Here is a 22755-nt window from a genome sequence, read left to right on the forward strand (position 1 = left end):
CAGTGCCCTAGATTCTCTAGTGGGGGCATGGACAGTTGAACTCTGTTCCGAGACTTCCTTCTTTGTAGCTGCCACCACAACCATTGCATCAACTGGCACTTCTTTATTCCAATGTTCTCTTCCTACCGGTAGAGCCAGACTCCTGTCTGTTCTCTTGGGTATTGCCTCAATTGTATCAGATTCCTTCTGTGCTCACTTAGAAACCAAATAAATAAGTTCATCAGCAGATGGAGTGACTCAGGAGGTTGACCTGTGAGTCCTGAAAGCTTCCAGAAATTCTGACTCCTCAGGAGTTGGGTTTTGGGCAGACCAACCACCCTTCTGTTTAAGGATCTCAAGGATATCTCCAAATGAGACATCATTGGGTGGCTATTTGGGAGACCCTTCTCTCTCCTTAAAGTCAGTATCCTCGGTGACAGATTAATGGGGAGGGATCCAAATACCTCTTCTTGCAGATCCTCTTCCTGGGGGCTTCTTTGGTGGGGTGATCCGGAGAAGTATCAGAAAACATGACAATACCTGGGTGGGTAGTCTGGAAGCTTTGGGTTGGCTGTCCCCATTTAGTAGAATGCTGAGGACCACGGTACAAAGTCAGCTGAGATGTGGAAGATCCAAGGGGGGAAGGCCCCCCCCCCCCGATCTGCTGGAGCAGAGAATACCCTCTTCACAACCTTGAAAGCAAACCGCTCAGGAGAGAAGGAAGGCAACAGAGCCAAGAAAGTGAGTTTCTGGCCAGCAATTTCTGTCCGCTTCGAGAACTGTAAGGCCAAAGAGGAAGCCGGAGACGAGGTGTCCAATGCCAAGGCTCTAAGAGGAAGAGATGGCTCTGAAAATTTTGGAATCGACCCTATCCCCTCAGATCCGATCTGGAAGATTCGGCTCCAACAGCCATCTGGATCTGAAGAAGTCATAGCTGGTGCATTCAAAGTAACAGTCAGATCTGAAGACAATGTTCTCTTCGGATCCAACACAGACGGGCCTAGAACGCTCAGATCCAAGGACTCTAACACCACAGGTTGGGTCAGCGGAGAAGGTGTTGTCATTCGAGTAGTAGATGGATGGTGTTTCTAACCCAAGGGGGTAGGAACCGTGAAGACTCCCTTCTAAAATTGCTCCGTGAAGAATCTCCTCATCATCCTTTCCACATATGCCTCCGTGAGACTTCTGGAGGAATGAGGGGACACCATCAAAGGAGACTTAGAGTGCCACTCCAAAAAAGGGGAGGGCATCATGGAAGGTACCAGATCCATGCTGCGAGAATATACAGTGCAAGGCAACGGCTTAGGATCCAGGGACTTCAAATCTGAGGTACATTTTGTTGGATCTGAGGTTGTACTAGAAAGATACTTAGTTGGATCCTAGAAGACTTTGAATCCAATTTCTCCCTCTTTTTCTTTGGCACAGAGGATGTAGAAGCTGAAGAATCCACAGATCTGGACCCTTTTAAAGGGTCCTTGGCTTTAATTTTTGGAGACTGAACTCTAGTTAAGGCTTCAGAGAATGAAGCTGGCAACATACCCTTTAAGATTAGTTTGTTCTTTCTCTCAGTTAAAGCACTTGGACTGAAGCCATGACAAATATTGCAATCTTGATCTAGGTTTTCCGCACCTAAACAGTACACACACACACACACACACACACACACACACACACACACACACACACACACACACACACACACACACACACACACGTGTGGGCATCTGAAAAAGGCATTTTATGCCCACATCTGTCACACTTCCTAAATTCTTTCTCAGACATTATCTATGAAACAGTTAAAACAAACAACAGTAACTGGAGGGAACAGCAATAACAACCTTATAACGAATGACAGAAGAAAAAACAGCAAGGATACAGTAACACAGTTTTTTTTTTAACCAAGAGAAGAAATTAGAGGAGAATAACACCCTTTGAGAAAAGATAAATGGGGGATTAGCAAAAACATCTTAAAATATAGAGTAAAGTGTATAACGTAAAGAGTTTAAGCAAAGAATGGCGTTTAAAGATAAAGTGTTTTAGAAATTTGACTAAAAACCAAACATCCTGAAAGCTGCAGTCGGTTATGCCTAGTCACGAAAGTAGCAATAGTGCATTATGCACAGGAAAGGAGCCAAACAGTTTATGGCCACAAGCTAGTGTAATGGCTGAGTTGGATCCAACTTTCGGATCTGAACCCACCTATTGAAGAATGAATGAAAACTGACATCAGAATGTGCATTTTATGTCATGAATTGTTTTACACAAATACTAACAAAAAATTGTTTTAGTTACAGTGCTTTCCCTTTTAGTGCCTTCTAAACATTAATAAAATAAAGTGGGGTATATTCTTTACAGTCTACCCACAAGTTTAACAAAGTCAACAAAAATCCAGTCACTCTCAGGCACATTTTCTTGCAAAGCCACATTTCACAAGTGTAACTGATGCTTTATTGTCTCTCATTTATTCATTAATTTTAGTGTTGCTGGTCTTCTTCCTGTTTATATTCATCTCTCAATATCACATTCTGGTTCAAGTCCAAGGTTGTGCTTTTTTTTTTCGGTCTCTCAAGCATTTTTCTTTGGAAGACTGGAAAAGATTTCATTGGCAAACTTTCTTTGTGAGCTTTACTGTCAGAAAAATGAGAAGCAGAGTTTCCTTCCATTTGCTGGCTCAATTTTTTTGGATAAACTTTATTTCCTCTGCATCCAAAGATATTCTGAAGACAGCTGGATAAAGCAGTCTGAATCTCACACCTGCCTCTCAACATTCCACTGATTGCTGGGATACATTTGCTTCTGTTCTGTCTGGTATACAGTGAATAATCATTTTCCATAAACACTGTGCTATTTCCTTTCTACCACAATTTTATCAGGATCATCTCTTTCTGCTGGTATGATTGCATATTTACTAATGCAGGTCTTGGTTGGTTTAGAGCATACACTTGATGTGTCCTTTCAATTAACAAACCTTAATGCAGAATACCAGTGCAGTTGCTCATTTGTGCTTTTGTAATTAATGCAGTATGTTCCTTAGAGTTTCTCTGGTACAGCAAAAAATCTCATGTTTTTCCTGCATGCTCTGTCTTCTAACTCTACCTTTTTGTTTTGAAACAGATCTTCTTGAGAATTTTCATACTCAGCCAGGGAGCAGCATAAAGTTGTTAAAAGTCACCTTTTCCCCATACAAATGTTGTTGTTTGTCTTTCGGCTTTTCCCGGTAAGGGGTCGCCACAGCGGAACTCCGGTCCGCTAATGATTGGCAGTAGATTTTTACAAAATGCTGAGGTGCCAGCTCGACGCCCAACCTTCAACGAAGGCACGCCCATTTATGCATGCATGTCTTTCGAACACTATCCAACCACGGGGAGGACATGCAGACTCCACACAGAAGGCACTCCCAAGCCAAGCCGAGAATCGAATGGGAGAACCTCTTGCTGTGAGGTAACAATGCTACCACCGTACCACCGTGGCAGACCCCCCCCCCCCCACAGAGCAAAAAGCACTTTAATAATGTTGCCGGACCCAAAAAGTAAAATAAATGCAGTTTTTCCACAGAAAAATTTGGTTTTCAACAAGTTTTAAACCAACAGGAAAAAAATATGCTTAAATTTAAAAGTACAGTTAAGTTTCAAGACAGTCTGTTAAAACACAAACTCCTAGGGGGAATAAACAACCTTCTTAACCAGGAAAGTGTATTTAGGTAATACATTTAATATGTCAGTATTTTCCCCAAAGGGAATTTATCTGCCCAGCAAAGCTACAGCACAAGCGGACAGCTGATCCTCGAAAGCCCACAAAGGATCACTTTCTTCAGTGGTAGGAAAGTGGCTTGAGCTGTTTAATGATTTCAATGCATGATAGGTGCCCTGAAGCTCTGGAATCTGGACAGTTGTTGTATCTTTGCAAGATATAACCCATATAACTAATGATGATGAACATTATTGTACTGAGATGAGGTGGGATCATCCTCATTAGTCAACAGGACATAGTCCCACAATTATCTTCTTGGGCAGACATCATTATGGAAACATACCTCTAATGACTATACTCCTAAAGGAAGACCTAGATCTAGAGATCTCATCCAACGTGTAGTATGCTGCTAAACTATTCAGTATCTCCCACATAGCTGCTGCTTAAACATCATGCAAAGATGCACTCTTTAGAATAGCTTCAGAGGTAGCCACTGCCGCATTAGAGAAAATTCTTGACAAAGGCAAAGGGTTATTTTATTTTTGCAATATAATTTTAGTCAATTATACAGCTCTATAAGGTAATTTTAGAAACTTGGGAACCATATTTATTTCTTGAAAATTAAATGAGCAATAATGTTAGGGCCTTCTGATAGACTTTGTTCTAGCCAAGTAAAATCTAATCTGCATACGGGCATCCATAAAATGAAAAGGTATTTGCCTCTTTTGGAGTATTTTAAAAGAAGACAGGCTGGTTTATAAATTTACCAATACTCAATTTAGTGACTATCTTAGACTTAAACAGATAATTATTTCACAAAATACACTTTATCCTTACAAAATATAAGGTATGAAGGACTGACAGGCAAGGTCTGCATTTCATAAACTCTTCTGGCAATGGCCACAAGAATGAATTTTCCAGGATATAAATTTCAATTTGCAGCAGTATTTGGTTCAAACTGGGGAACTGATGTTGGAGGGAAGCCTTCTAGCTTATCAGTGGGAGTGGTAAGCACTAGGTAGCCTATCTACCACAGGAGTGCTTGCTGGCCCAGAAATAGTGGTTTATTGGCTGTTTGGCAGTTTTTCCATCTCTTTCAACTTACTGGTTAAAAAGCCTGCGTTTGCGCTCGTTTCCCATCTTTCCTGTAACTAGTCTAGTCGAGATACCGATTTGCTGTATCCAGGACTGTTTGTAAGCTTCTGAGCCCCCCAAGTCTTTCTGTGTTGGAGGGAAGCCTTCTAGCTTATCACTGGGAATGGTAAGCACTAGGTAGCCTATCTACCACAAGAGTGGCTTCTGGCCCAGAAATTGTAGTTTATTGGCCGTTTGGTAGTTTTTCCATCTCCTTCAACTTACTGGTTTAAAAGCCTGTGTTTGCACTTGTTTCCCATCTTTCCTGTAACTAGTCTAGTCCAGATACAGATTTGCTGTATACAGGACTGTTTGTAAGCTTCTGAGCCCCCCAAGCCTTTCTGTGTTGGAGGGAAGCCTTCTAGCTTATCAGTGGGAGTGGTAAGCACTAGGTAGCCTATCTACCACAAGAGTGATTTCTGGTCCAGAAATTGTAGTTTATTGGCCGTTTGGGCACTTTTTCCATCTCTTTCAACTTTCTGGTTTAAAAGCCCACGTTTGTGCTTGTTTCCCACCTTTCCTGTGACTAGTCGAGTCCAGATACATGTTTGCTGTATCCAAGACTGTTTGTAAGCTTCTCTGTCCCCCAAGCCTTTCAGTGTTGGTGGGAAGCATTCTAGCTTATCAGTGGTTGTGGTAAGCACTAGGTAGCCTATATACCACAAGATCCAGGAAAAGAGTCTTAGTTTTAGCACTTGAATTTCCTTATTCGTTCTCAGCACTTGTTCAGAACTTGTTAGCACTAAATAAGCTACAAATTACTATAGCACTCAACCTTCCTCTTTACCTTGAGGAAAACAGTTTTTTGTACTTACATTCCTCACTTGCATAGAGAAAAACAGCTCTTATACTCACTCTCCTCACTTGTCTAGAGGAAAGTAGTTTTTATTCAGGCATGTCCAAGGGTAAGCTCCCAGTGTTCTCACCTGTCTATCTGATGAATCTGGGCATTTTGGGGCAATATATCAATTGCCTCATGTACACAGACAACCCTCTTCTCCTACCACCCAATACTACAACCTGAGAGAGATGCACTTATCTAGCCAAACTGGAGGTAAAGCTCTCTCCAACCAAGACTGAACTTGACAGTCAAGAGGAGAAGGTAAACACTGTACCAAACCACACTCAGCACATAGTCCCACTAAACCTACACCACCAAAATCCACACACAGAAACACAAAAATATTCACAGAGGCTCTCAATAACCAACACACTAGTCATATGTGACTCTATAGTCAGGCACACTGATGTCCCACTCACCAGGCTAAACAAGGAGAAGGTTACTGTCAGCTGCCTGTCAGGTGCTAGGATCCGCCACATAACCCACGCACTCAGGTCACTCCACAACAAGTACAAATATGACTCTGTCATTGTCCATGTTGGTGTGAATGACCTGTAATGTACCTCCCTGGACTACATGAAAAGAGACACGGAAGAGCTCTCTGATCTTGTAGCCCAGGCAGGTATGACCCTAGCCCTGAGTAGCATCCTGCCAACCCCCAGAATGATACCGCAGTAACAAGAATAAAATTATTTACTTCAAAACTGGCTAAGCTTCTGGTGTCATTCTAAGGGGATCCAGTATCTGTCTGCCTGAGACGACATGGTCGACAGACCACGATGGTTTGCCAGAAATGGCCTGCACCTGTCGCCCCTGGGATTCCGGATACTGGCTAAGGGTCTTGCCGCCCCTATAGTGTCTTTTTTAGGAAAGGTTCAAATGACAAATTCATCAGCATAACAGGAACAGGCAAGCAAAAACTGAGGGTAATGCTACTCAAAGCTAGAAGTCTAAATCTCAAAATGCACTCATTCGAGGCACTCCTTAAAATGGAGAACATCAATATCTGTGCAGTGACTGAGACCTGGTTCAAAGCTCTAGAGAGCAACCCTGCATTACCATGCTATAACTCATACCATACTTTTTGGCCATCTAACCTGGACCAGAATACCAAAGGCGGGGGTGTGTCCATATTCATTAAGGATATCCACACCTCCAGGCTAGTTGCACAGCATAATGCATCCGAGGTTATCCAAGTGCAACTAACTCTGGGCAAAACTGCAATCCAAACTGTAACTTGCTACAGATCCCCCACCATACCCCAGGATTCTCACTCCTCTTTTCTTGATATACTGGAAAATATTAGGGATCAATCAAACACCCTAATAATGGACGATTTCAACTACCCCACCATTAGCTGGGAAAACTACTCATGTATCAACTCCGTCGCTCAACGCTTTCTGGAATTCATAAATTCCAATGCCCTGGATCAACTTATCCACAACCCTACCAGGGGCAACAATATCCTAGACCTAGTCATTACTAATATGAGTGACCGGTGTTCCACACCTGAAGTCAACTCCTTGTTGGTCAGATCCAACCATAAGCTAATCACCCTAGATATCCGCACCCCCGCTCCCACCAACCATTAAGGAAACCACGGTAAAATCTTAATGCTTCTTAAGACAGAAGTGGTGACCTTCATGACGCCATGCAGATGGACAATACTGTTACGACTGCTGAATCCTACACAAATGCATTCTATAAGCACTTGCACGAGTGCATGGATCGTGCTACCTCAAACAGAACCAAGACGTTATCCTCAAAAAAAAAGGAAGCCAATCTGGTGGTCCCCTGCCATAAACAAACTCTACAACAGAAGGAAGAAACTGTTGCAAAGGAGAGTAAAATCCCACGAGTGGAGGAGCTCCCTGGTCAGCCTCAGTAAGAAGCTGAGATCCCTTATAAGATCCTCCAAAGGCAAATACGAAAACAAAATAGACACTGATTCTAAGGGCAACCACAAAGCATTCTACAACTATGTCAAGAATCTCAATGACAACACCCAGATCTGCTCTGAGATACAGCACAACGGCACGAAAATTACAGAACCAAGTGATATTGCCAACATCCTGGCAGATAGGTTCAGTGCTAACTTTACCCCCCTCTCACCCACTAAAGGGCCCATATCTATACAGGAAGAATGCAGAGTCCCTGTAATTACATCTATGCAGGTAAAAGCTGCACTCTCTAAAACCAAAAACACAGCATCCATGGGACCGGACAACATCCCAGGCTGCGTTTTACACAAAATTCAGAATGAACTGGCTCCCCACTTAAGCACCATGTTCAATCATAGTCTCACGTCAGGCTTTGTGCCCACTGAATAGCGCACAGCAACAGTTATCCCACTCCACAAAGGGGGAGGGACCACTGATCCTGGGAACTATCGCCCTATTAGCCTGACGAGCCTGGTCTGCAAGGCCATGGAACTTATCATCATGAAACTCATAAACAAGGACATTGGTAACCTCCAAACTCTAGACCCCACCCAGTTCGGGTTTGTGAAAGGCAGATCATGCCTTCTGAACCAGATCAACTTCTTTGAGGCAGTCATCAAAGCCGTAGATGAGGGTAAGGTGGTTCGCACAGCCTATATTGACCTTGCCAAAGCTTTCGGCACCATCATCCATCCTGGAATTATAGCTAAACTCACTAAACTACGTATAAATCCCTACGTCACAAGATGGGTTGCCAACTGGCTCACTGATAAAACCCACATTGTAAAAGTTGTAGACTCCAAATCTGACTTTAAACCAGTGACAAGTGGAGTACCACAGGGTTCAGTCCTGGGACCTCTCCTGTTTGGTATCTATTTCTCTGAAGTGCAGTCTAACACAGAAGGTCTCTGGCTAATGAAGTTCGCAGATGACTGCAAACTAGGAGCCATAGTCGAGTCCCCAAATGATGTGGACATCCTACAGAAGGGCCTCATTGAGACAGATGCCTGGTGTCAGAGGCATGGCCTCAAGCTCAATGCCAAAAAGTGCATTGTAATCCCCTTTGGCAAAAACTCTGTACCCATGAACTACCGCACAGGCGGCAGTCTACTTAATGTCAAATGTGTGATAAGAGACCTTGGGACCCAGGTGGACAGTAGTCTCGCCTTTGATAATCACATCGCCACAGTAGTCAGGAAATCCTTCTATGTGGCACACCTCATCACAAAAGGGTTCTCATCCAAGAAAAAAGAGGTCATTGTTCCCCTCTACTTGGCACTCATTAGACCCATTATAGAGTAGAATGCCCCTTTTGGAATGTACCTAACAAGACATCTGCAGCAGCTGGAAAGGCCACAGAAGTACCTCACAAAGAGGATTACTGGCCTCATAAAGATGCCCTACACTGACTGTCTCAAAAAACTCCAGCTTTCTCTGTAGCATATCGCCTACTCCGAGGAGATCTCTGCCTAACATATGAAGAGATGCTAAACCCAGAGCTGTTGGACATGCTACACCTAAAGAAATCCCAATCCCTCTGAGCTACATGCTCTAGGGACCTAAACCTTGTCACCACAATAAACAGGACATGCTGGAGGGATAGATACCTGTCCCCGAGACTTCCTATACTCTGGAACAAGCTACCCATTTATGTCAAGTAAAGTTCCTCATTAGCACTCTTCAAGAAAAATCTTGATGAGTGGATGGGAAATAGGAAATACACCCCAGGGATCACTTCTGTGGCTCTGCTTGACAGGGGCACAGGAAATTAACTTTCTTGGGTGGCATAAGCCAGGGAACCTTGTTGGATAGGCTTACTTAGGCCCTTGGGCCGATAGCCTATTACCTACCTATGAACCTATGAACAGTCAACCTCTCTAAAATAGGTCTACTTCTGTTTACCGAAAGGCTGAAATACCGATGACCACAAACGCCAAGACGAAATCACGAAACATGGAATCACAAATCAGGAAAGTGTGCACAGGGCAAGTGAATACTTGTTTAATGGGGGGATTATGCCGTTTCTCCAATGTATTGTGATCCCGGAGTTGCTATATATAGTTGGGGGGGTGTAGCCCCCACCTAGGTGGGTTTTAGGTGGTGCGTGGTAAGTTACTGTTGTTTCAGGCAAGTATTCACTTGCCCTGTGCATACTTACCTGATTCGTGATTCCGGGTTTCGTGATTTTTGTCTCGGCATTGTGGTCATCAGTATTTTTGCAATTCAGTAAATCGAAGTAGACCCCTAAAAATATAAATCTCAAAGAGGTACTGAATCTTTTATAGGAGAGTGGACAATGAAAGTGTATTTAAGAAAAACTTTGAAGGCTTTAAAGGAGCTGATAAAACTGAGTTAGAATCTTAATGAAAATGTTAAACTGCTTTTAGAAGGACCTTAATACAGGAATAGCTTAATCCAGTGTCAAATATACATGACAGGTAGTCTAGAATTGCTGGCACTGGAACAGTGAAAGGATCCAAAGGCTTGAAAGCAGCTCATATACAAATGTCTCTATTTACTCCTATATGTTTTTCTAGCACAGAACATTGGGCAGAACTGAGGATGTGGACCACTCTGTCAGGATATGAAGGGTCACTGACCATTACGGAAGTATGCAGATTGGTACATGGAATGAAAGTACAGATGAGTCCTGCTAGATGTGTTGGCAGGAAGATTCTGAAGAGCTTCAGACCTAGAGGTAGTGACAGTGTCTGTTGCACTCACTGCACCATCCACAGAACTGCAAGACAAACACATGAGGCTTGTAATAGATGCTGTGGTTTCCATATGAATAAGTCATTTATTATTTTGGTCTCCACTAGGTAAACCTTTCACTGGCTGGCTCACTTCATCAGCCAGCTCTTGCTGGAATCCCAACATATGAGAAAAACAGTTTCCTTAACACAGACTGAAAACCTATCCATAGCCCGAGATACTTTACCAGTGGTTTGGACAACAGGACACTGTGGAATAGGACCATTTTTTATTGCTGGTGAAGCAACAATTGAATCTAGATTAGAAGTCACTATCCAGAAAGGACGTCTTTAGGAGGCCAGAGGATGGGACTGCTCATAAAAAAGAGCTTCTGCATGATGCACAGAGGAGAGGTCATGGAGGTTGCTGGCTATCACCCCCCCCCCCCAGCTTTATCAGCTTTGGGACCTTCTTGAACTTGGGGTCATCCAGGGTTATGGTAACAATGCCTTCATCATTACTGATACCCGGGGTGGGGACCTCTTGAAGGGTGTCCAAATGTCTCACCCTGTACTTCTTTCCAAAGGTCAGAGGTGATGAGTCCAAGGACAATAAAGAAGCCTGCTAGAAATAAGACAAGCAGGACTGATTCAGCAAGGGCCCTCCAAACCCTCTGCCCTGTACTAAGAGATGGTGAATGTCCAAAGTGTCAGACTATGTACTGTCCCTTGTTCAGGTTGAAACTACAGTTGATACATGTGCCTAATCTGGCAAATGCAGCACAGTTTTGCCTTAGTGCATTGAGATAATTGCCATATTCATACTCAAACGGCCAAACCTCACCTGCCCAATGCCAAAAATCTGCTGGGGATGACAATAAAATAGAAAGTACCAATCCCAAACCTGATCCTTACCTGTCAACCTGCAACAATGAGAATACTGCACTCACTGACATTGGAACCCATGTTTGGAGTGAATGATGGAATGCTGACATTAGGGACATCAGTAATGACCCTAATGGAATTCATACCAAAACTCATGACTGCATGTCTACCTTAAACTTCAGGGTTGAGACAACACCTAATACTAACAGTATCAATGGTGAAGACGTAGGTCTCAACTGAAACTGCCACCCCAAATTTTCATTCCTGAGGTAAAAAAAGTAGCAGATATTAACGCTGGCCACTGGATGATGAATTCAAGCCTCAACAGGACTTGTATATGAATGGAGAGAAGTGTGGGGGAATCTGGGATGTCAAGGAAGTGAAGCCTGGCAATGAGAAGGTGTCTCTGTCCACTCTGGTATTAGAGGAAACGATGGATCATAGGTTCATAGGTGTGTACTAGGTTAATGGCCCTGGATCCTGTACAAGCCTAGCCCCAAAATAATTGTCCAGGCATCGTGCCCCCTGATGTTAGTTCACAGTGCCCCTATCCAGTAGGGCAACTGGAGTGATCCCTGGGGAGAAATTTCTGTTACCCATCCACTCGTCAAGATTTCTCTTGAAGAGGGCCAGTGAGGTGCTCTGCTTGACATGAATGGGAAGCTTATTCCAGAGAATTGGCAGCCTTTGGGAGATGAATCCCTCTAGCATGTTCTGTTAATTGTGGAAATTAAGTTGTGATCTCTGGAGCGTGTGGCATGGGGGGATTGGGATTTCTTTAGTTGTAGCATTTCAAGTAGAGCTGGGTCAGACATAGCTTTCTAAGTCAAGCAGAGATCATCTCTAAGTAGACGATAAGAGACTGAGAACAGCTGAGGTTTCTTGAGTCTGTCCATGTAGGACATGTGTTTAAGGTCTAGGATCCTTTTTGTGAGATACTTTTGTGGCTTCTCCAGCTGTTGTAGGTGTCTGATGAAGTACATGCCAAACGGGACGTTATATTGGATGACTGGTCTAATGAGGGATGAGTACAGAGGGATGATGACCTCTTTCTTCCTGGATGTGAAACCTTTGGTTATAAGATGTGCCACGTAGAAGGTCTTACAAGATGTGCCACGTAAAAGGACTTTCTGACCACAGTGGCAATGTGTTGGTCGAAGTTAAGGTGGCTGTTGACCTGGGTGCCCGGATCTCTTATGGCCACTTCAGTGTTCAGTGGGCTCCCATCAACATGGTAATTCATGAGAACTGAGGTTTTTCCAAAGAGGATGCTAATGCATTTTTTGGCGTTAAGCTTCAGGCCATGGTTCCAACACCAGTCACTGGTCTCAGAGAGGCCCTTTTGCAGGATGTCTGTATCACTTGGGGAGTTGATAATGACTCCTAGCTTGCAGTCGTCAGTGAACTTGGAGAGTCAGAGTCCTTCTGTGCTGGCCTGGACTTCTGAGAAGTAGATATCAAACAGGAGAGGGCCCAAGACTGAGCCCTGTGGGACTCCACTCGTGACTTGTTAACAGTCTGACTTGGAATCTGCAACTTTCACTCTGACAAGCTTTATTGGACTTTCTGAATACCTTCATCATCTTCTTATAGACTAACTCTCTAGTTAGAACTGAATGACATTAGAATGACTTCAAGGATCTTTTTTTATTCATCCTTTGTTCACTGCATTATTCCCACTAGGACTTTGTAAAGTCAGTTTCGACAATAAAAGTGTGTTTTTCTTGCCTTTGCTACCTGGGATTGATATCAGAGTGTTGGCAAAGAGAAAAGGGCAAGGGAATCTTAAGTGAATGACCTGCTCTGGTGGAGTTTTTAGTTGAATCTACAACAAAAACTACTGTTAAAAAGGGATAATTAGTAGGGTATATAAAATATTACATTATAACTATAAGAATCAATCAGAAGAGGTTAGAAAAGATTGAGAAGAGACTGAAAAACAATTTACAAGGGAACAATGGAAGAACATATGTATGGCTCCCAAGTATGCAACAATGTCCAGAAGATCTATCATCTTTGCTTGAAAGTGACTACATAGATATTTTTATACCCCAAGCACACTTCAAAGAATTTTTCCTCAGGTAGATAGCAAATGTTGCAGGTATGAAGGGGAAAAAAGAAGTAACTGGGAATATATGTTTTGTGAGTATAATGAGGTGGCAGATTTTACAGAGTACTTTATTAGAAATTTTGGGTGAGGAAATGGGTGATGCTAAGGATATGAATTTTTTGAGTTGCAACACAGTATCTGAAGTTGAACCTCCTATATATAAGTAAGGCCTTATTAACTTTGATTCCGTTGGCTGCCAAAAAAGAAATTATTAGAAAATGGAAATCAAAGTCTAAACCAACTGTAGTTGAAGTACTGAATATTATAAAACAAATAAAAGAACTGGAAGTAGGATATTTAGAAAACAAAAATAGCAAATTATATAAAAATAAATGGAAATTATGGGACCAATACATGCAGGATAATGCTCAGGAGGAAGAATGCGGTTTAAGGGAAGACAGGAATTCAGCAATTTATGTAATGTTGGACTGATGCTAATTACAAAGGAAGAAAAGATATGTGATATATAATGTATGTAAGTAAAAAAACATTAACGTTGTTTTTCTTTCTTGTTAATATGGTTTGTTTTCTTTCCTGTTAATGTATGTTTGTCTATGTCTTATGTGATAATTTAACACAGATGCTTAAAAAACAATTTGTTCTTCCTAAAAGATTCACACATTTTACATTGTTCATTGAAATATTCTAACTAGAAAATAAAGTGTGCTTGTCTTGAAGTGGGATTTTGTACCTACAACTGTATTATTAAAATATACACTCTCCATCATGAATTAAACTACAAATGCACTAACAAATTGTCAAAACTAATAAACAGCACAATATTTTACTTTGGTTTTCAGTAAGCAAAAAAAAATGTAGCTACAATTAACACTAATCAAATAAATAACAGAAGAACAAAAAAAATAGCCAGTGGGATTTAAACTAAAAATGCTTCAAAACTAAACTTTAATTTTATTTTTTTAATTCATAGGTTCATGAATAGTTACTACGCATGTGGCCTTAGAAACTACTGAGGAGCTTAGCCTGATTTTTCCAAATGCACTACAGAACCTGTCTGCTAAGTGACTTGCTCTGAGTCACTCACTAGGTAAATTGAGGTGTTAGGCCTACAGGAAGAGTTTGTTCTAACACATATCCTTAAAATAACTGCTCTAGATGCCAGATTAAGACTGAGCAATCAGTAGTACAAAATGTAAAAAGGCAAGGTGATAAAAATGCCAAGGCCTGGGAAGGGACTGAGAAGTTCAGTAAAACTGACTTTAAAAAAAACCTAAAGATATGAGAAATGCCATTCACAATAAAGCAGCAATATAAATAAGCAGAACAATATTTTAACTGATGAATCCTCCTCACAGAAAAAAATATATTTAAAAAAAGCATAACTCAGGCTGTGATAGTGGCTTAAAGGCCTAAACTGTGCAATGAACCAGTATGTTGAGAAGGCCTAAACTGTGCAATGAGCCAGTATGTTGAGAAGCTGAGAATATATGTGGGAAAACCAAGTTATGCTTTGTAATATTTTAGTAGAATTCAAGCAAGGGAAGTATCATAACACTTAAGGCTTTAGAATCACGAGTAGCTGAGATATAATTAACGTTGGACGATGTTTCACCTGAGAAAACCAACTGGACTAAGTGCAGCCTTCCCCTACAGTAAAACATACTAAAGGGGATACTAACAAACAGTAATCTTGGTCACTGCAAGTGAACATGTGCTTGAAACAAGAAAATCTTTAAAGCTTTACAAAACTGTTAAACCAACATTCATGACTAACAGACCCAGGCAAAAGTAGCTTAAGACTAATAACATCCACTACCCACCTCATTACTGATGTTCAAGGATCTTATGGGTTATAAATGAAATGAACAGCTAGCACAATCAGTGTGACTAGACAGGTTTACCTCTGCAACTGAGCCTGAGCTTCAGTCAGCTCATACCAGGTCCCCTGCCAAATTATTACAGCCAATGGTAGATGCCAACATTTCTACTGGCTTCACTGGTTAGAAAAAAAAAGGCAGATTACCATCAAAGGGCACATGGGGTTACTCAGACATCTCAAAGCCAGTGCTGACATTTTAGTCGTCGTCGTGTCTTTCGGCTTTTCCCGGTTAGGGGTTGCCACAGTGGAACTCCGGTCCGCTAATGATTGGCAGTAGATTTTTACGTGCCGAGTTGCCAGCCCTGACGCACAACCTTCAACGAAGGTACGCCCATTCACGCATGTCTCCACACAGAAGACGCTCTAATTGAGAATCAAACAGGACGTCTATCTGTGAGGTGACAATGCTGCTGCAGCACCACCACCGCAGTCAAACAGATGGTGATTGTGATCATATCGGTCAACTGGTCTGATGCTTTTGTGTTGTCTTTTCTTGTCACAGAGTACTGGACTGGTAGGAGTGCTGACTCCCTAATATCAGCCTGCTGTGGCCTGGAAAACAGAGTACATAGACGGTATGGCTACAACTGCCATCAAGGAGGTAAGCATAGTCAGGTTTGACAGAAGTCTTGTGCTCACAGTAATGATTGTTAAGGAAACATGACTTATCTGAATAGCTGTTAATTTAGCATTTCTTTCTCTTTTCCTTAGGAACCTAAGCCTCCAAAGATGATACTACTTTTCCTACCTCTTTTTCTCTCTTGCTTCTCCACTGTTGCCCAGAAGAGAAGAGACTTAAGTATGTTTTGTCTCCCATGTCTCATAACCTGAATGCAACCAATGCAAAGTTTGCATTACCTGACATTGTGTGACAAACTCCAACAGAAAGAATACTCGGAGTGAAATTCCTTTGGGCTCAAATGTCTTCTACATAGACACTTAATGACCAGCAGCTCACAGTGATAGAAGACGTAATTAGACCTGTAAACTTCCATCAAAATCTTTAGAAATATGTGAACATATGCTAATGCTTATTAAATAAGTTCAGCTGTTTACCCACTGTATTGATGAAAAACTGAACACTCTCAACTGTAGCTACCACAACTGGTTTATGAATGCACAAAAAAAAAGAATTAAAGATGGCAAAGAGGGGCCTCCCCATTTTCTACTGATGTACACAGAAAAACATATCAGGGTAGGATTTCTAATGCCAAATTGCTATGAAAAAGCCACAATAAGTGAAGGCTGATGGTATGAGAGCTCTTATAGCTGAGAAATCACACTTCTAAGTAACAAAACAAGTTAATACTAACAAAACGCAAGCAAGACAGACTTCAAGCGTGACATTTGTTCTGCAAAGCAAAGCTAAAAAGAAAAGAAAGTGGAAAAATTACAGTCTGTATATTAACTACTGATATAATTATAATAATGTGCATTACCTTGTTAGAATGCGAGCATCAAAGCGAAACTTATTTGAAAGCAGATTCTCAGTCAGTGCCATGCTGGTCTTTACTCTGTCGAACAAAAATAACCATGTTGTTCTTTATCATATATGTTATCTAGGTTAGATAATGTTTTCATATATGAGCAGTACATTTTATATACATGAATAATTTCATTTCTTCATATTCCCTCAGGAGTACTATTTCATTCTTCTTCTTCGTCATTTGGCTTATCCCGGTTAGGGGTCACCACAGCAGAACAACGGTCCGCAGAATGATTAGCAGTGGAGTTTTACAGTGTCAAGTTGCCAGCCCAGCATACAACCTTCCACAGAAGACACACACGTACACTCACATCCTACAGACAATTTAGTGTGTCCAATCCACCTACAGCATGTCTTTTGGATGTGGGAGGAAACCGGAAGCACCCGGAGAAAACCCATAAGACCACAGGGAGGACATGCAGACTCCACACAGAAGGCACCCCAGCTGAGAATCGAACCAGAGAGCCTCTTGCTGTGAGGCGGCAACGCTAACCGCATTCTATTCTTTTATATTTAGTACTCATGCCTTTTCTGAAAAGGATATATTAGGTAGAACTGTTGCAGTCAATATGACATGTCAGTCATAATCAAACTTAAGTTGTCTGCACTACTCACATCACAGCTGTTTGAACTGTGAGGCGTCTTTGGTTTGAAGAAAAGCTCAAATTAATAAAATGAAACTATGCTGAATGTAAAACTATTTTAGAGCACTAGGATTGCTATGAACAGCCATCCATACATACCTGAAAGACTGTCTGGAAACCACAGAACAAATTAATTATTTCCTGGGCTAGCACATTTAGCCACTGGAAATTAATTATGTTCACTTGAGATATGTAAACTGACATTCTACAAAATCACTTGCACTAATGTGAATCCATGATCACCTGCTGTACTTGGTATCTAATGGTCTTTTATCACTCTACTGTCTAAAAAGTATTTTATGAAGGAATAAGAAACAGAAACTACAATTGTGAAATTAAACTTACCATAACAGTATATGTTCTAATTGATCACTGTTGCAGTAGCCATCCCCTCCTTCCAGCCCATTTATGTAGTTGTTGTTTTGCAGTGCAGTAGTGTATACAGCTACTATTGTTTTATGTTTTCTAACATTTTTCCTTTGAGGGCTACTACCTCCCTTCTTGGGGCAAGACACCTCTAAATATGTTGCCACTCTGTCTTTTATATGGAGCTCTTCTAGAGCTGATAAAAGTTACAGTGGGTTGAAGGTGCTCTTATGCTTTGAAAAGCTGGCCTGTTGGTAAATTCTTGGCAACATACAACCCAAATAGCTTATGCTACTTCAGCAGTGATCAGATGTTGATCATCTTCATACCCTGCAACCACAGCAGATACTATTTTCACCATATACTGTTGTGGTAACCAAAGTAACAACTATACAGCTAACAGTGAAAAGATAGAAGATAGAACAGAAGAGTGGGAGGGGGCATGGAATGCTATTAGGAGGAAATAGAGAGGAAGCTGGCTATCTAAAGGAAGATAAAATACTGGGAGCAGAATAGGATGATTACAAGCATATTCAAGTAATCTGACCAGTGTGCTAGAAGACTTCTTGATACAAAGATCTTTAACAGACCACTAACCAATGCAGAAGTGCCTGAAGACTAAAGAGCAACTTGAGTGGTACTCAAGTACAAAGTGTGAAACAGGAAAAGTCCAGGAAAATACAAGCCTATTTAGCTTAAAAGCAGTGTCAGATAAAGCCATAGGCAGAATGGTTATTTGTGTTTCCAGAGGACAATAATCTTCAAGTTAAAACCAACAAGTGCAGACAGCCAGAATGAGGTGTCTGTCAAACCTGATCTACTTTTATGACTAGGTTACAGCAGAACTTGTCAAGGAAGTACTTGTAGATGTAGTTTACTTGATGCTAGGAAACTGCAGAGGTTTGGAGAAGGACTAGGACTTGAGTGACTGGGCAGTAGAATAGTTGAAGAATAAATCACAGAGACTTCTGGTGACAGAAATGATGCCAGGAATAAGGGAAGTGACTAGGGGAGTACTGTACATTAAAAATAATTATACCATGACCCCCCCCGAAACGTGCACGCTGATTGGCCAGCGTGCCCGTTGTAAATCGAGTTATACTAATGGAAAAAGGTCCGGTCCCCCGGACTTTTTTCCCTTAGTATAACTCGTTTTTTAAAAACACTGTCTCGCTATGTTAAATGGGTTTAACATAGCGAGACAGCTTTAAAATAAGCAACGGAGATCTCCGTTGCTTATTTTAAAGCTGTCTCTCTATGTTAAACCCATTTAACATAGCGAGACAGTGTTTTAAAAAAAAGCAACGGAGAAAGCAAGATCTCCGTTGCTTTTTTTAATGTCTCGCTATGTTAAATGAGTTTAACATAGCGAGACAGTTTTAAAATAAGCAACGGAGATGTCCGTTGCTTATTTTAAAACTGTCTTGCTATGTTAAACTCATTTAACATAGCGAGACACTAAAAGCAACGGAGATCTTGATTTCCGTTGCTTTTGCTCAACTCTGATGTACTGCGCAGGCGCCGCAGTACATCAGAACTGCCGCGGATGCCAGACATCTGCGGAAGGGCAGTAAACAGGCATTATACTATGCCATTATTTAAGAAAAGTAACAGTTTCTTTTCTTAAATAATGTCATATATATAGCAATAACCCACTTCTGGGTGTGGGTAATGCTAAATTTACCCACGGTTGGCTTTGTTTGGTCCCTCGGGCTTCGCCCTCGGGACCAAACCACGCCAACCGTGGGTAAATTTAGCATTACCCACACCCAGGCGTGGGTTATTGCTATAGTAAAGTACTCTTCAGGACATTCATTTTAGACATATCTGAGGAAACAGGTAGCATGATCCTCTTTGTTAATGATACAAAGACAAGTACAGCACAAGATGATGGTCCAGAATATAAGGAAAGACTTGGACAGGTTGACCAAGATGTCATTTGAGATTCAATACAAATTGAAAAGCAGCACACTTGGGCCACACTCCTTGATGTACAGTACAAAGTGTACGAGCAAAGCTGATGGTGAAAGAAAGTAATGTTGCATAAGTAAACTTGCCATAACAGCAGATGTTCAAATGATCATTGCTGCAGTAGCCTTAGCTATGTGGGTAATATTTTGCATAGGGTCAGCTTCTAGAGCTGAAGGGCACCTTTCATGCACCCAAACTACTGGCAGTTCTAGCAGAGCTGAAGAAAATCAATGGTTTAGATGCCAAGCCATTTACAGCTTTCATGCCAATTGAGACAAGGAGGTTAGAGCCCTGAAATAGGTCAATGCTAGGTTAATACAAATAAAAGTCCTCACCCTGACAACAAAAATATACAAATATTAGGGAGGTGGAGGGGGGGGGCAGCTGCTGCAGCAATGATCATTCAAACATCTACTGGTAGGGTAAAGTTTACATTTACAACTGCACTACATCATCATTTGATCACTGCTGCAATAGAATACCATAGCTTATACTGATTAGGAGGAAGGATGAGGGTTCAAGAGCTTCTGGAGAATGGTCCTAGCAAACCCTGTTCTAGACCTGGAAACCCAAACTAATTTGTAGGGCTTTGTACAAATGTTGCGGCTTTTAGAATACTTCTAGAATATACCCCTTTTCCAAAAAAGCCAATGATGAAGCCAAGGCCCTGGCAGAGTGTGCCTTGATCCTGTTGGAATTGCTGTTTTGGTGGGTATAACAAAAGAAAATATGTGAAAAACATTTAGAGATACCTTGTTTTAACACAGGTTGTCCTTTTTTTCCTTACATTCATTAGAATTGAATAACCGATTACAGTTTCTGAAGGTTTTAGTTCTGCCAAGATAATATATATAGCTGTTTATGGGCCACAAGTGTATGAAAAATCTTTTCTCCTTCATTTTCAAGTTCTGGAAAGAATACAGAGATGGATAGCTTGGCACAAAGTAAACTTGGATACCACTTTAGGCATAAAAGAAGGATTATTTCTCAAAGAAAACCTTTCATTGTAGAAAATTAGATAAGGCTGACATATTATAACATATCAACTCTAAGAAGGCTGTGTTTGTCGAGGCGCTAGAGTATTTGTCTGATATGAAATTTTTATATCATGTGCAACTTTGTGTTTCGTTTTTTTTTTACTAGCCCATTTGTTTTTATACATCTTGTTGTGTTGCTCTGACATATCATGACAACCTGCGACTCACACTCTTTTTGCAGAAGTCAGACAAATAAGCAACACGTTTTTTTATCTTAAGAACTTCAACGTTTAAATATTCCAAAACAAAATTAAGATTTCAAGGAGGAGCCACTTGCTTTCTAGGTAGAATCCCTGGATCTATAAGTAGACATGCTGAAATGACAGACAGACAAATTCTGACAGAGGAATAAGAAAAGTCAAAGAATAACAACTCACACAAATATTGTAGAATCAGTGAAATACTAGCCTTAAAAGGGTATTGGCTCTAAATGTGTCATCAACTAGAAAATCTTTTTAATTTTCTAATATACGATTTCATAGTAGCAGGTTTATTTGCCTCCAATAATACCTGCTGCATGTCCTCAGAAATAAATGCATAAAAGGTATTAAAATTCTAACATCAAGGCAGTTAGCTGAAGTTGTTTTTGTTGGCTTGTTATCAAATATCCCCTGTCCTGTGTGAATAAATCCAGTCTGTTAAGGAAGCATCTGGTAATTGCCAGTGGCCATTTGCAAAAGAAGGGAGAAAAAGAAGTTATGTACCTACCATAACGTTCCATGTTAGTTGTCTTCTTCTCACCTTCTTTCTTGCTGGTTGGGTTCGGAGCCGATCCTCGGCTCCGACTCGGCCATCTTCAAAAGCTCGAGAGCTGCTTACTGGCTCGGGCCCCCCCCTATATCCCATGGTGCCTGGCACTAGATACCCAGATCTCATTTGGTAAGTCTAACTGCAGACATAATAATAAATGAATCCTATCCTAGAATGCATAAATCCTACTGGAGAAACTACTAAGCAGAAGGAAATAGCCAGAGAAGACTCAGCCAGTGCAAAATCAAGAGGAACTCTTCTCGGTCCACTAGGATAGGGGGATGGAGGGTGGGACGCAAGAAAGAAGGCGAGAAGACAACTAACATGGAACATTATGGTAGGTACATAACTTCTTTATGTTAAGTTGTCTATCTCACCTTCATTCTTGCTGGTTGGGACAGCGTCCCTAGCACCTAGAATCCTGGGTGGCTCAACGGAAAAGACTCTTCAGAACAGTGGAACCAAAATCAGCTCTGCTCCTGGAAACCAAATCCAACTTGTAATGCAAAATGAAAGTATGTGGGTTGGCCCATGTAGCCGCAGCACAAATAGATTCCATAGGCAACCTAGCCTGAAAAGCCACCGAAGTGGCTAAAGCTCTGGTGGAGTGACCTTTTGGTTTGACTGGTAATTCTTTATTCCTGAGTTGGTATATGAATGTAATGACAGAAGACAACCACCTGGATAAGGTTACATTGGAGACCGGAAGACCTTGTTTACCTACTGCTTAAGACAGGAACAGTTGATCTGATTTCCTAATGTCTTTGGTTCTATGTAAATAAAAACGTAGTTGCCTGTGAACATCTAACTGATGCAACTTTTAGTTATGTACTTACCATAACTTTAGATGTTTGGGATCCATCTCGCCTACATTCTGTACTGATGGGTTCGGAGCCGATCCTCGGCTCCGACTCGGCACGCTATACTATAGAACGAAGTCTCTTATTGGCTGAGCTATCCTACATCCCAGGATGCACCACCACTGCTTCCCCAGATCTTGTTTGTCCGCACACATGCACACACACATAGACTGTTGATATAACATTGCCAGGTGTTTCAAGATGAAACGGCTGAACTCGACCCGTCTGGTCTCTTCTGATCTCCAAGGCAGGGGGAAGGAGGGTGGGTTATTAGGAATGTAGGCGAGATGGATCCCAAACATCTAAAGTTATGGTAAGTACATAACTAAAAGATGTTATGTGATCCTATCTCGCCTACATTCTGTACTGATGGGACAGCGTCCCTAGCACCTGATTCCTGGGTGGCTCACTGGAAAACACTCCTAAGAACTGTGGAACCGAAGGAAGCTCGCCCCCGAGATGCCACGTCCAATTTGTAATGAGAAATGAAGGTGTGAGGAGAAGACCACGTAGCCGCAGCACAAATGTC

At 41.5% G+C, this 22755-nt stretch overlaps 1 protein-coding gene across 1 annotated transcript in view; it reads right to left on the reverse strand.

Annotated features, from left to right (window-relative positions):
* CAPS2 (calcyphosine 2) overlaps window positions 1–22755 on the reverse strand; it is a 2181571-nt gene that overhangs the window by 1016611 nt on the left and 1142205 nt on the right. Inside the window, exon 8 of the mRNA XM_044087229.1 lies at window positions 16552–16626. Coding sequence (XP_043943164.1) covers window positions 16552–16626 — 75 coding nt within the window. The remainder of the gene's footprint in view (window positions 1–16551; window positions 16627–22755) is intronic.

This window comes from Protopterus annectens, chromosome 11.part0 (assembly GCF_019279795.1).
Source record: "Protopterus annectens isolate FY-2018-M chromosome 11.part0, PAN1.0, whole genome shotgun sequence".
In the NCBI taxonomy this organism is placed as follows: domain Eukaryota; kingdom Metazoa; phylum Chordata; order Ceratodontiformes; family Protopteridae; genus Protopterus; species Protopterus annectens.